Source organism: Crassostrea angulata, chromosome 9 (genome assembly GCF_025612915.1).
Source record: "Crassostrea angulata isolate pt1a10 chromosome 9, ASM2561291v2, whole genome shotgun sequence".
Lineage (NCBI taxonomy): Eukaryota > Metazoa > Mollusca > Bivalvia > Ostreida > Ostreidae > Magallana > Magallana angulata.
Genome location: NC_069119.1, coordinates 21,390,356 through 21,404,708, shown reverse-complemented (window position 1 = coordinate 21,404,708; position 14,353 = coordinate 21,390,356). Strand labels below are relative to the sequence as shown.

General features: G+C 34.1%; 1 protein-coding gene across 2 annotated transcripts; it reads left to right on the top strand.

Annotated features, from left to right (window-relative positions):
* The first annotated feature begins 137 nt into the window (after positions 1-137).
* Positions 138-8,956, top strand: LOC128164334 (transmembrane ascorbate-dependent reductase CYB561-like). 2 transcript variants are annotated; one of them, XM_052828126.1, is made up of 5 exons: positions 138-222; positions 4,009-4,234; positions 4,802-5,010; positions 7,559-7,728; positions 8,421-8,956. In XM_052828126.1, exons 2-5 carry the CDS (start codon positions 4,018-4,020, stop codon positions 8,572-8,574), a joined length of 750 nt encoding a protein of 249 aa, XP_052684086.1. In that variant the 5' UTR covers positions 138-222; positions 4,009-4,017; the 3' UTR covers positions 8,575-8,956. The 2 variants fall into 2 exon arrangements, with proteins under 2 accessions (XP_052684086.1, XP_052684085.1); XM_052828125.1 differs by having other exon boundaries at positions 4,000-4,234.
* The last annotated feature ends 5,397 nt before the right edge of the window (positions 8,957-14,353 follow it).

The window sequence follows — 14,353 nt, the reverse complement described above, 5'->3', positions numbered from 1 at the left end:
AGCTAAATGAAATGTTTTTGGGAATTATACATTTTTAAGTATTTTGTATCTTTTAAGTTAACAATTTTGTAATAATATTTTTAACTTCGACATTGCTAGAAAATAGAAAGCATGCTCAATTTTCCAAGCCATTTTGCGGACGACTTGCTATACATTTAATCGAAAAATCGATTCGTCAAAAGCAAAAAGAAGGGGTTTGCTTACAGTGAACCATAGGAGGAGGTAATCTCACCATATGTTTCATATTTTTTCTTGTTTCTTAGTTTTTTATTGCACCAAACTTTAACTTAAGAGGATGCAAAACTGTAACAGTTAGATGCCCTATAGCATGGTATAGCCTAGGATGCTGATGTTGGCAGTCGTTTTTTTAACCCATAGGCGTCGGAAGCAAATTGAAAGTGGGGGGGGGGGGGCTAGACTAATCCTCAGAAATATTGAGAAAAAAGTAATTCCCAAAATCATGGAAATCCTAATCCGGGAGGGGGGGGGGGGGGCTAGTTTGCTTCTGAATCTAACTTTTCAATCTTTCGAGGTAAATTTAGGAACAATAATCTTTCCTGCGAGAAAAAGTGGGGGGGGGGGGGGGCTGTACCCTCTATCATGCTATGTTTGTAATGGTTAGGTAATATGTAAACGGTGTGACCGTTGGACCGAGCGCAGATTTAACACAGTGCAGGTTGATTTATGTATGATAAAATATATTTTAAACGCACACAGTAGGATCCGCCTGCATAGTTGCCTACTCATACCATTCATCAAAGTTAAAATAAACGTCGCGTGCTCCGTCTACATTATGACGTCATATTTCAGACGTAAAACGTTCAAGTTTTGTCTTCGGAAATAGCCGAAGACAGTTACGTGATTCCGAATTTTTTTTATTTCTTCTTTTATTGTTCATCAATTTTATTCATATGAATGCCGCTGTAATAAAATTGCATACTTTGTTCAGTATCTAAAAGATCAGTTCCTTGACGTTTATGTTTTTATTTTCAATCTGATAATTTGATAAGACATACATAGAACAAGTCGTGTTTCTTGATTGAAGCCCTATTGAAACTTCTCTGGTTTCCTTTTAAATTTCTTTTAATTCAAATTCACTTCTATTGAAACACTGGAACCTATTAAAGCGAGTTTGGGGGCAATAAACATCGAAAAGTACCTGTCAATCAATGATCGAACTAACTTTTTAAAAACAAAATGGCTGCCAATATGGCGGCGCCCAGGGCTGGAAGAATTTTTTTTTGGCCTTAGTACCCCTGATTCAACATTCATTTTTCACTGATTTTCTTATATATACGTGTTACCATTAATCCTCGCTTCGCGAGGCGGGCTTCGCCCGCCTCTCGCTGCGCTCGGTATAACTTTGCAAAATAAAGTGGGGGGGGCTAAGCCCCCCCTAGCCCCCCCGGTTCCGACGCCTATGTAACCAGTTACATTTATCAGAGGTGATAGCCAATAAGTGATAGGCTACAGGCAGAATTGCATTGGGTTTTCTGCCTTTGCGATCTTCATTAGTATAGGATCATTTGGGACTTGAATAGAACAGGTTGGAACCAATCGCCCAAATAATAGCCCATTTGGGATTGAATAGCCCAAATGAGATATAAATTTAAAGTGCAAAAAGTGAAAATGTTTGATTTGGTAATTTTTAATATAAATCCGCATTAATGTATATCAAATGCAACAACTTTTTGTTAGCAAGTTTTCTTATAAGCCTATAGTTTGTAAGATCGATCCCCTAGTTAAAGACATATCAAGCCAGGGATCAATCTCTGTACTAGTACTGGTGTGCCACCAGTTCTCGCCAAGTACCATTTCTCGCCAGTGCATTGTTTAGTCATTTTTCGTGTATAATTTTATGTTTTGATAAAATGCCAATTTAATGCACAGGCGAGAAATGGTACTTGGTGAGAACTGGTCTCACGCCAGTATGGTTACAGGTCTACCAAAAATAATTACATTTCATCTTTTTTAATGTGGATTTACCATAATTTTTAGCAAAGTAAAAAATGTATATTTTTTGCACTTCAAATTTATATCCCATTTGGTATACAGTGGAGCCTCACTTATCCGGACACTTTTGTCCCCAGGCCAAATCGTCCGGATAGGTGAAGCGTCCGGATATCTGAATTGTGATATTTACCTTTAATATTTATGGAAACATAACTCATAAATTAATTATACAATTAAATATTTTATTTTGATAGCCATAAGCACTACAAAAAAAGTTTAGTTTTTTTTAAATTAACAAAACAAAATATTGTTAAAAACATTATTTAAGGTATGTTTTTTCCACAGGAAACCAAGCACTACATTCTACAAGGCAACACATGTACATGTACATGTACATAACAATCACTGTATTAAACCGATAATTTAATTACATTCGCATAACAAAGCGAAGAGAAGAAAGTCGGTGTTCCACTTTACGCTGACAAATCTTTTTCTTCCAGCTAGCGGTGATCGCAACTCTCGCTCTCTTGGCTGGTGGTGTTGACATGTTTGAAGCTGCTCAACATTTGATGATTGAAAATGGGTGAAAATCTGTATATATTCCCTTATTGATAATTGTCCAAGCTATTTTTTCATTGACAGAACTTACCCAAGCTAATTTTACGTATCCATCTTTCTATAGAGTTAATTGCACCCAAGCGATATTTACAAGTAGCGTGAACACTCATCCACGCCATGTTTGGCATAAATTATTATTACATTGTTATTTGAACACACGCTATAAAATTAATATCGATACCCTGAACATCCCAAGCGGTCTTAATAACTATCGTAAACAGAACTCAAATTATCAAATATTTCATTTCAATTACGTTTTAAAATGAATAGGCGTACGAACGATCTAATCACACTACGATTAATAGAATTTTAATTCAATCTATAGATGACTTTTTTAAACCCAAATTAAACAATTTTCATGACATTTTAATCAAACAATAACAGTTCATAAGTTAAATGGCGACAATTAAACATGTCGCATCCATGGTTATCGTAATATCCTCGGGCGAGTACATAGCGTTACACAGGTGACCCCGATTACCGGACGAAGGCATTGTTTAAAACCAACAACCAGTGTCAGATGTTTTTACACCAATTTGCACTTACGCATAAAAAACTTTTGTGCCCCCGAACACTTAAATGTGACCGTCCGGTTAAATGAGATAAAATTTAAAGGAAAACTGTATAATGTGGTAAAATTTGACCGTCCGGATCCGGAACGCGGAATTCCGGATAAACGAGACAAATTATTGTGTAAAATTCCGTTCCCAATAAAAATCGACCGGAAAGTGAAGCGTCCGGATATCTGGCGTCCGGATATCTGAGGCTCCACTGTATTATATCCCAGACGCCACGGGCATCTATATTTCATTTGGGTGATTGGTCCCAACCTGTTAAACACAGCTCATGAACAGGCTAAGCACATTGCATATCAGAATGGTTACGTATGGTGGTCAATCAAATGCATTTTTACCTTCAAATGAGTCATTTTGTGTTCATTACAGATTATGTTTTATGTAAAACCACATCATATTTACCACAAGGTCAAAAACTATACTTCCTGACCTAATACGAAGATTTCATTTACATTATATATTCAAGGCATCAATTTTTTGATGTAAAGCATTTTAAAAAATTTTAAATTAATGGCACTCCAGAAGTTGCATAGATTAGGTACAAATTGTTTCCACGCCTCATTTCCTGGAATTTTAGAGTATTTTCAATTCCTAGCTATCATTTGTGAATGATAATCAGAGAGAATCAGAGTATAGGATTTCTTAATTGAATCATCCTCTAGTTTCTTACAGTCCACATGATCTTGGCATCCATGAATTGAAATTTTTTTTAAAATTTACTCTTTTACACTAAGTCTTACTTAATTTATTTAGAGAAAAAATTGTGTTGATTTTTTTAAATTTCTTTCCTTACCACTCAGTACGAGTCACTGTTGATGTGTTTGTTAATAAGATTGATTTGCTTAATACTTAGATTTTTCAGAATCAGAAAATGGAAAACTCTGATAGACGAGAACAGCAGGGCAGCTTGGCCTTTTTCACGGTTCTGATCCTGGTGATACAGGTGCTTGGGCTGACCGCTGTGATCCTGGTGGCTGTGTGGATGGGCTCCTTCAGGGGTGGCTTTGCCTGGCAGTCTGACCCCGCCCATGAGTTCAACTACCACCCAGTCTTCATGGTGACCGGCATGATATTTCTTTACTCTGATGGTGAGACAAATAACATTATGCAAGTTTATGTATTAATCTTTTAGAAATTTCTTTATAAAAATATTTCATTCAAATTATATCTAGATTTGTTGCAAATATTCTCATCTTAAACCAGCTCTTTCATACTGCAGCTAGGGTCACAGAGCTGTATCATTTCCAGCTACAGTCATACTTGGTTACATTAAAATTTAGGGGACCTTTAATTTTTATAGAATAACCAAATTCCAATTTAACTGTGTGCCATAAGTTACAGATAAAATGATGACATGGAGAAAAACATGATTTAATATCTTAATTATAAAATTCATTCGTTTAGAAAATATCCATACTCTTCAGCTGAAATTGTCAATAGATTTCATTGCATGCTCAATAGCTTCATCCGAGTTGCATAAAATGAGAATGCCTCATTGTAATAGATATAATCTTCTATCGTTGTGTATATCAATACACAGCACCATTCACCCCAGGGTATGTCGTCAAATGCATTTGTTTTTCACATGTAGCCATGTCGGTCTAACTTGCATGGTTTAAAGAATACATTAAAATATTCTTCATTTTGTTTGGCAGCTATTCTGACTTACCGAGTGTTTAGGAATGCAAAGAAGACATACCTGAAAGCAATCCATGGCATTATTCAGGGGGTGGTGCTAATCTTTGCGGGGGTCGGGCTGAAGGCTGCCTTTGATTCCCACAACCTGAAGAACCCTCCAATACCCAACCTGTACAGCCTGCACAGCTGGATCGGACTCATCACTGTCATCTTGTTTGCCCTGCAGGTATCTTCTTTTTTTCTCCCATATTTATTTAAGAAAAAATAAATGTATGGTTATGATCCATGTCCTCAACCTAAATTGTGAAATTTGTGGTCCCTGGAACAGGGGTTGGCCACATAGCGAAAATGGATTGGATTAATTAATAATATTTTCTTCTTTACTTTCACAGTCATGGAAGATTAAGTCATGCATTGTTATTATGTTCATAATGTCCTGATGATAAATTCACTGCCCAGACCATGCGGCAGAAATTAAGGGGGTTTTTTTTGGGGGGGGGGGGGGGGTGATAAATATGGCAGTATATTGAAAATGTAATTTTACTTAGGGTAACTGCTGTGTGTCATTCATTAACAATTTTAACTTCATCTTGAAAATTACATGGTAAAATGTTACTTGGGAATATTGAGTTAAATATGTGTTCTATTTTAGGAAATCTATCATGTTAATATCTGGTGCATTGTATACTAATGTCTTGTGGAAATAAGCTGTATGCATTTTGTGTGCATTATGAATGAAACTGTGAAAATTATAAAATATTGACCATTAAAGGTCTGCAGGTCTCTTGTATCCAAAAGTTTGCAATTTTTTGGCCCCCTGGAGCTAAGGAATAAATAATCCGAGATTCCTCTGACTCTTGAACCCCCCCCCCCCCCCCCCCCCCCCCCCCCCCCCGATTTTCATGAATGATGTTTTTCAAACATCAAATAAAAGTGGGATAACAGTCAGAGGAGTCTCAGATTAGGGTTTAGACTTCTAAATGTAGCTTAAAATACAAATATTAGACTTTCTGACATGTCAATCTGAGGGCTATGGTACTCAGGTGACTATCAACGCCTGAGGGCCTCTTATCAAATAAGATTGCTATCAAAGGACTAAGTGCGGTTTTATGCATTTTTTGCCCCCAAAATCAAAGTTTTAGATAGAGCTTTAAAAATAAGGTAAAAGATAGTTAAAATCATATTGGAAATAAAGGTGTAAAAGGTTATCACCACAGTGACGTCATAAAGTAGAAATGACGTCATGAAGATTGCATTATTTTGATAAATTGATGTTTTTTAGCAAAATATGGGTGTTTTCCGATGGTTTTTCGACTGGGAAACATCGAGCGCAGGCTTGCTCAAGTACCATTTTTTAGTATAATGTGTATAACTATCTGAAGAAAAAAATATGTTAAAATCGCACTTGAGCAGACCTGCGCTCTATACTTCCGAATGCAAAATATAGAGCAAAAATGAGAATATTTTCATTTGTTTGCAAATTTGCGGGAAATAGGTCATTTTGGTGACGTCATAGATAAAAAGTAAATGAGCAATGATGACTAAAATCAAGATAAAAGTTATAGGCATCCTCTGTACAATGATTTGTGAAGAGTTTATTTTTATACGATACTATTTAAAAATTGGTTGAATTTGGGGGCAGATATTTGACCATACTGCACATAGTCCTTTTGCTGAAAATATGGATATTTTTAATTAAGTTGAAATTAGTACATGTAAATATATTTCTAAGCGTTATGCTCTGTACAAACATCATTTTCCAAAAATATCATCAAAATATCACCATAGCTTAAAGTTAAAGTATAAAATATTCTCTGCATTATTTCAATGATTTGACAGATGAATATACTGTACTTTTAGAGTAATTACATGCATGTGAATGGTGGCATTAAATAAAAACTCGGAAAATAATATTACAGAATTTTATGTTATGTAGATATATGAGAACAAAATGTAACTTTTCCTGGTCATGATTTTAAAATATTGTCTTGTGTAGTTTTTTATCATGAAAAAGAGTTGGAAAAAGGCATCACATCAATATTTCATTATTGAAAATTGATAGGTTTGAGTACCTGAGTATGTGAAGGATACAGTTGTGCAAAGTTAGCATATTTTGCCATATACACTGTACCTGTATTATATAAATAGTGCCTGTTTGGGAGGGTAACAGTTGAAATTGACACTCCGAGAAAACCATTGTCAACCGACGCGAAGCAGAGGTTGACAATGGTTTTCGAGGGGTGTCAATTTCAACTGTTATCCTCCCAAACAGGCACTATTTATTTTGTTATACTGAATGTCTTAATTTTTAAGAAAATTTTACTGCTTTTATATAGGAATAACGTGAATTCTACAGCGAACCGTACGGGCATAATTTTCGCGCATGTAACATTTTTTAATGTTACCCGTTGCTAAGTGCGTTGCGAACGCTGAGGGTAATAGAAAATATTATTAACTGCGTCTTAACCAATCAGATTTCAGTGTTTAACATGAAAGTATAACAATAAAAATTATTACCCCATATTAGAAAAAATGCACCATTAATCATGGTTAGAAAAATACAAAATTAATATATTCTCTGAATTAATCCAATCTAATTAAAATTAGAACTTCCATCCGCTCCCCGGTTTTCGATGTCGGTTTTCGATATTTCGATATATCACGCGACATATCGAAAACCGGGGAGCAGATGGAAGTTCTAATTTTAATTAGATTGGAATTAATCTAGCCTGTTCCAATCTTGAGCATACATTTGTGTATTTTCTCTCTTACAGTGGCTGAGTGGACTAATCTCCTTTGTTGCCCCAAAGCTGAGTATGGGGGCCAGGCAAACCTACATGCCACACCATGTGTTTTGGGGGCTGGCCATTCTGTGTCTGGCCGGAGCCAGTGCTCTGACTGGGATCACAGAAAAGGCTCTCTTCACCGACTTCTTTGCGCACATGTAAGGACTAAACTACACAACTAAAACCCATCATATGTTTTACATACCGGTAATTTCTTTTAATTCAGAAAGAATTATATAAGACCAGTTTAGGTAAATTTTTAATATATTAATATATTAATATTTTTTGTTTTAAACAAACATACAAGTTCAGATCTAAATATGTTTATATTCCCATAGAGATTTATTTGGGTCAAAGTCAAAGAAAAATTTGACTGTTGAAATAGATCAAAAACCGTTCTTTATTCTTTGTATTGTTTTTAATTCTTTTTTAACTTTAATCCTATGAGACATTCTATTCTTTTAAAATTTTATGCACCATAAATCAAGTTTCTCTTTACTTTGATAAACATTGAAGTGCCATAGATTTTAGCATAAAAATTAAGACAAGGGAAATTAAATGCCATGTTCTCAAATTATTCTGCAAAATACAGAGTTGACCAAATAAAAAACTGGATTTGTTTGGGGTTTTTTTCTTCACTTTCAAGATTTAAAAAAAAAACCCTACCCATGCATTCAGGGATGTAAACCAAAGAATCAATTTACTTTGACCTAATATTTGTATATACATGTATATGTATATCCAATTTGTACATTACAGTACAGTAAAAACTACCGGTATTTTTAACAAACAAAAATCGTTGATAATATTAAGAAGGAGAAGTTTATGTTTGATTATTTCTCTTTCTCAGCAAATATTCCTCGTTTGTGACGGAGACCTACATCATCAACTTCCTGGGACTGACCATCCTGACTCTGGTGGTCCTGGTAGTTTATGTGGTGACCCGGCCTGAGTACAAACGCCAACCCTCCGCAGAGGAAGAGCACATACAGCTAGTGCAGTAACCCCCCCCCCCCCTCCCCCCCAACCAGTCCCTGATACAGATGTTCAGCTAAATGTCAGATGCATGTTTATATTGTGTTGTGTAAAATTTATTTGTGCTGTAAATGCTCAGTATTTTGTCCCCACCACATACATATAAATATATAAGTTATTATTAATTATAATTGCCAATTAATGGCTATCCTTTGTCATTATCATTAGTGAACACTTGAATTTAACTAAAATTCTTGCCTGAAATTAATGGGCTTAGTTTGTGATGCAAGTTGTGCTATGTTAATGAGTGCAATTTCATTCTTACAATATTTTGTCTTGTTGCAGAGATTATGAGGTTGTGACAATTTCTATCACAAACTAGGGTATTTAATTACATGTCATATAATAATTTGACATTTATTTATGCTTTCAGCAGTGTTGTTGACCTTTGGTTTTTTTCCCTGGTTTAATTGATTGAACTCATTTCTTAAAAGTTGCTTGTCTTCACATCTGACCTAATGCAAATGATGTATCCATGTCATACCTTTACACATATTATATAGTGAATCGATGTGTCATTCATGACCAAATATTTACATGTGCATATATTCTTCCTTATATGAACCTATAGAATAGCAAAAACCTTCAATTCTGTCTAAACATTTCCATGACATCACAATGAAAACTGCATGCGCTTATTGTTGACAGTTGAAATATTGTAAAAACATCATTACATAAATGATTCTGAATGGTTTGCCATTCTCAAATGTAAATGTAAGTAAAAAACAGCGATATTAAAAAGTTCACCAGGATATGAACTTGGTTGGTAAGTGATCAAATCTTCTGAGAATTTGATCACTTGACCAACCACCTTCATATGCCAGTAAACTTTTTAAATTGCTGTTTATTTCTTAATTAAAAAATACTATTATTTACGTACAATATGTGGCGGAAAGTACTTTTTGAACAAGTTGGCGGTTGATTTAGGGTATTCCTGAATGTTCCTATTCATTTACATGTGTTCAAGGCATTTAGTGATGTACTGGATTTAGCGGAAGCTGCATTTCGCTAAAAATGCTAATTAGAATACACAGCCAAATGTAACATGTTTACAGTACACTGAACATAGGACAGGACCCAGTGGGTCAGACTGTCTCCACCTCCTTTATTTGCAAGTCTTTAATGGATCCTTTCTTTTTTGTGATACGTAAGTGACTGTGTCAGCCATTGGGTCTCTTGTACATTTGGATATGGATGAACATTGCAAGGATGTTATCTAAAAGTACCGATAGTCCGTGCACTTTGTCACTGCCATCAGTTAGAATTGGTTCTCCATCAAACATAGCCCCTCACTGTCAGGGTAAAACCTGTTCAATCAAGGTGGAACCAGCTCTTACAGAATCTCATTATTGTTTTATGGATATGTTAAACTTACTAAAACACAATAGGAAAAGAAATTTATTTTAATTGTAAACAGTGATACAATACTTTTTTCTGTGGTTTAATTAATTTTCAAGGGTATCAATTTTCATGGATAAAGTGAAAATCACAGTTTCAAGGATACGTAATTTCGTGGCCAATTACCTTATCAATACAAAATGTTAATAAAAATTGGCACTTCAATGAACATTTAATTTCATGGACCAACTGGTATTCAATGAAAAAAACCACAGTAGTTATTTGCTCATGTAACATTCGTTTGATGTAGAGGTTTACTGATATTGTGACAAGTTAGTCAGGCATTGGTTTTCCAGTAAAAAAAAGGTGGGTTTCTCTTTAATAAATTTGTATTGTTACAATTATATGATAATATTATAGATACTTGTTGTTTTCAAGTTGATTTTCAGATAATATTTTGTATTTTTCTTGATTATGTGCAATATTTGTTGGTGGTTAACCCATTATGTTTGGTTACATATCATTTTGTTATTCTTTAATAAAGATTATAATATTAATTTATGTGATAAACTCTATTTAGGGTCTCTGTACAATGTCATTGTAGAACCGGTTGAGACTTATTCAAGTAGCATCTACTATTCTCCCTGTTGATGTTCTATCCATTTGTTGTAAATGTATTATTTCCCATTTCCCATGGTTAGATTGTGTGGTATTTTGTAATTTGCCAATGTATAGATATTATTACATGATCAATCCAAGCTTTATATTAAGTCAGCATGGACTGAGGTCAGAGTAAGATGAAGTGAGCTCCATATATGGAATTGGCTGTTACCTCTGTGTAATTTACTGATGGACAACATCAAGTCTTACAGTGGTAATTTACTTCTGTATATGGATAATTGGAAAAGTAACAGAGAGAGAAAGAGTGACATCAAAATATTTTCAGAATCAATTGCAGTTCATAGGGTTATACAACAATCATTACAATAGCCAAAAAACATAGCATAACTCGCTACAATGCTTGCTATTATTTTTATTTTGAGCCCGCCCACGGTGACCAAAGAAAGTTTCTTTTGGTAATTAGTAAAAAAAAAAATTACTAAGAAAAATGTACTTTGCATCAACGGTTTTAATATTTAGTTTTTGAATTACTAGAGAAACTTCTTTACTGTTCAGTTATAATTACAACTTTCTTTGAATCTTTTGAATTTTTCATTAAACTGTTCAAAGTTTGTAATGATCGTTATTGTCTGTCATTATGTTACAAGGAAGAAAGGATGTATAAACTAAGGTGAAGACAAAGTTAGGAAAAAACATTAATAGATGCTTTCATCATAGTCAGATAGAACAAGCTATTCTAGTATTGTTTCAATCGTTGTGATCTCTGTATGTACTCATATATAAAATATACACTGTACATGTAGCCGAGCAACAAGACGTGTATCTACCCAAACAAGCTCCAAATTATGTAAATATTTGAAATATGACCATGACATTACTCTTGATAAGTCAGTTTTAAGTAACAAACTGGATATAATATACAGTACCCCTTGACACTTTGACTGCTTTGTACCAAAGGGTATATTTTCAATCAATGATTTAATGAACAATTCTTCATATTGTTATCGTGCTGTACCCAATGTTGTAGTGAAATGCTATTATTATAATTACTGTCTTATATTATGTTTTAAATAAAATGTTGCAGCAAAATTTAACATCTTGTTTTTTTTTTCAAATTTGTCAATTTCGATTGGGAATACCACCATTGCGTAAAGAGACTGAACATTAAATTAATGGGGAACCTACTACAATGAAAGACTATGTAGCTTTTGTAACACTGAATTTTTAGAAGATGAATATCATTTCAATTTATTGTTTAAGTACACAAGAAAAGAAAACTGTTGATTCCTGCTTCTGTATTCAATAGTAACTGAAGTAAACATTATTCTTTTTACTGTACGGCAAGACTATTTTTAATAAGAAAGACTGTTCCGTATTATCATAGAATGCAGCTCCAATGTCTGTCTTTACAAGCATGGTATCCATTTGGTTTCTCCATAGAGCGCTGATATAGGGGCAAAACGGTGGATTTTTAGCTGCACCACGTAGAATACGGTGCTTGGCTTTGTCGTGTGCCCCACGCAGAAGCGCAGTTTTTCATTATTGGTTTAAAACATGCATTCATTAGTTCATGTATGCCGCAAATCCAAAATTTGCTGAGATTGATGAGATGTTAGATTTTGTTAACAATACTTCCTAATGCTATTCTTCTTCTCCCTGGGATAATGCTTCACTGTTTGGACCAAAATGACCTTTTTCATGGAAAAAGACTCCAAGATAGCAGTATGTTAAGACTGTTTCTAGTTAGTTATATCTAAGTTTAGGCTCACCTGCACCGAAGAATTAAGTGAGCTTTTCTGATCACCAGTTGTCCGTCGTCCGTCTGTTTGTAAACTTTTCACATTTTTGACTTATTCTCTAGAACCACTGGGCCAAATTTAACCAACTTGATACACAGACCCCTAACGGAAAGATGGTTTTAAATTGTTAAAAAAGGGGCAAAACCCTTTTTAACAGGAAGATATTAACGATGCAAGGAAAATAAGGTGTGTGTCTTAAAAATTTTTCTCAAGAACCACCGCACCAGAAATGCCATAATGATCATTAAAACCAAAGCTTGTACATATATTGCGAAGATTCCAAATTGTTAAAATCATGACCCCGCACTAAAACTGGAGCCCCAGGAAGGTTTCAAGTTCAACATAGAAATATATTGAAGAAATGTTTAAAAATCTTCTTTTCAGGAACTGCAAAGCTACAATTTGTGAAATCACTATGCAAGCATCCTCAGATTGTGTAGATCAAAAATTGTTAAAATCGTTACTTGGGCACCAGACTGAAGCTAGCGGCCACTGAGCCATTAAGGATAATCATCAAAGTACTGAGAGTACTTAAACCGAAAATTATATTTTAATATATCATCGGCATACCTAAATTAATATTAAGATTATTAATGCATCAAAAATTTGTACGAACATTGACAACTTCGGATGATTTGCATGGATAAAAGTTATGAATGGGTCTCTGTTAAATAAAAATCAAATCAATATTGATATGTATTTATACGGGTCATAAGTTATGAAAATAATGTTATCAAAGTGTTGTCTTAATAAATGTGGGGAGAAAAAACGAAACGCATTGCTTAAAGTAATATGAAAATGTACTTTTACAGATTACGAAATCACGAAATTAAATGCCAACGAAAGCTTATTTCGTTTAAAAACAACAAAATTTCGACCCAACGAAAATATGTGCTTCTACAGTAATTAAGAAATGATAAATAAAAAGGTTTACGGGGTACTTCTTGTAGGTTTCAGAACAATATTCCCTGTATATTCTCACAAATACAACATTTTAGATCAACTTTGTAAATTGAAAGCGAGCGTTTGGGGAAAAACCCTGACATCATTTTTTTTAAACATTCAATACTTATTATTCATTATATCTTATATATCTATAACAAACAAACAAAACAAGACACATACCGGGAAAAAACCTTGATCCTATCTAATGTAGGAAGATAGTTTTTTATTCATTGAAGTTAAACATGTTTGTGTTTATAAAGTATCCTCGATTCTTTTCACTTCCTCGGAAACAACATGAAATGAGAATTTAAAAAGACTTCGTATAATTAAAAAAATGAGACGATCAGACATATGACATTGTGCATTTATCCTATGAAAAAATATTAAACACAAAAGCGGCATATATCTATGTTCAAATGCGTGGTAATTATTTCGTCTCTGCCATGTTTTGAAAATTCGAACAAATACATATATGACAATTAAAAAGTCCATATAGCTTTGTCATTTTATAGCATTTCACAATGATATCGGGGTTCAAGGTTGGCCATTATCTCCCTTTAATATATACAAATAAATCAATCGTTTTATTTTCAGAGCAATGACAGAGACAATACACGAAAGTGAAATGATGTAACCTAAGCGTAACAGGAGAATGCTGTCAATGTGACAGCAATTCAACCGGGTTTTCTTATGTGGGATCAATATCCGTATTGCAATTGTCGACCCTGAATTGATATACACTCTACCTAAGGCCGACACCAACCCGAAATAATCATGGCCATAATTTTGTTTCATTATTTTTTTTTCATAATTATCAAAAACTCAAAGTATGATGCTTATTTCTATGGTGCATATCTGTACAACTTAACATTAAACAAACAATAAGGTAACTTCATACCTTGAAAACTGCAGGAGGAGTTATCTGGACAAATGATGCTCCGTGTGTGTAATATAAAGTTCAAAAACTGTCTTTTCACATAAACAAAATAGGAGTAAAATAAAAACACTAAGGATCAATACAAATGTCATTAAGAAAGCAATACAC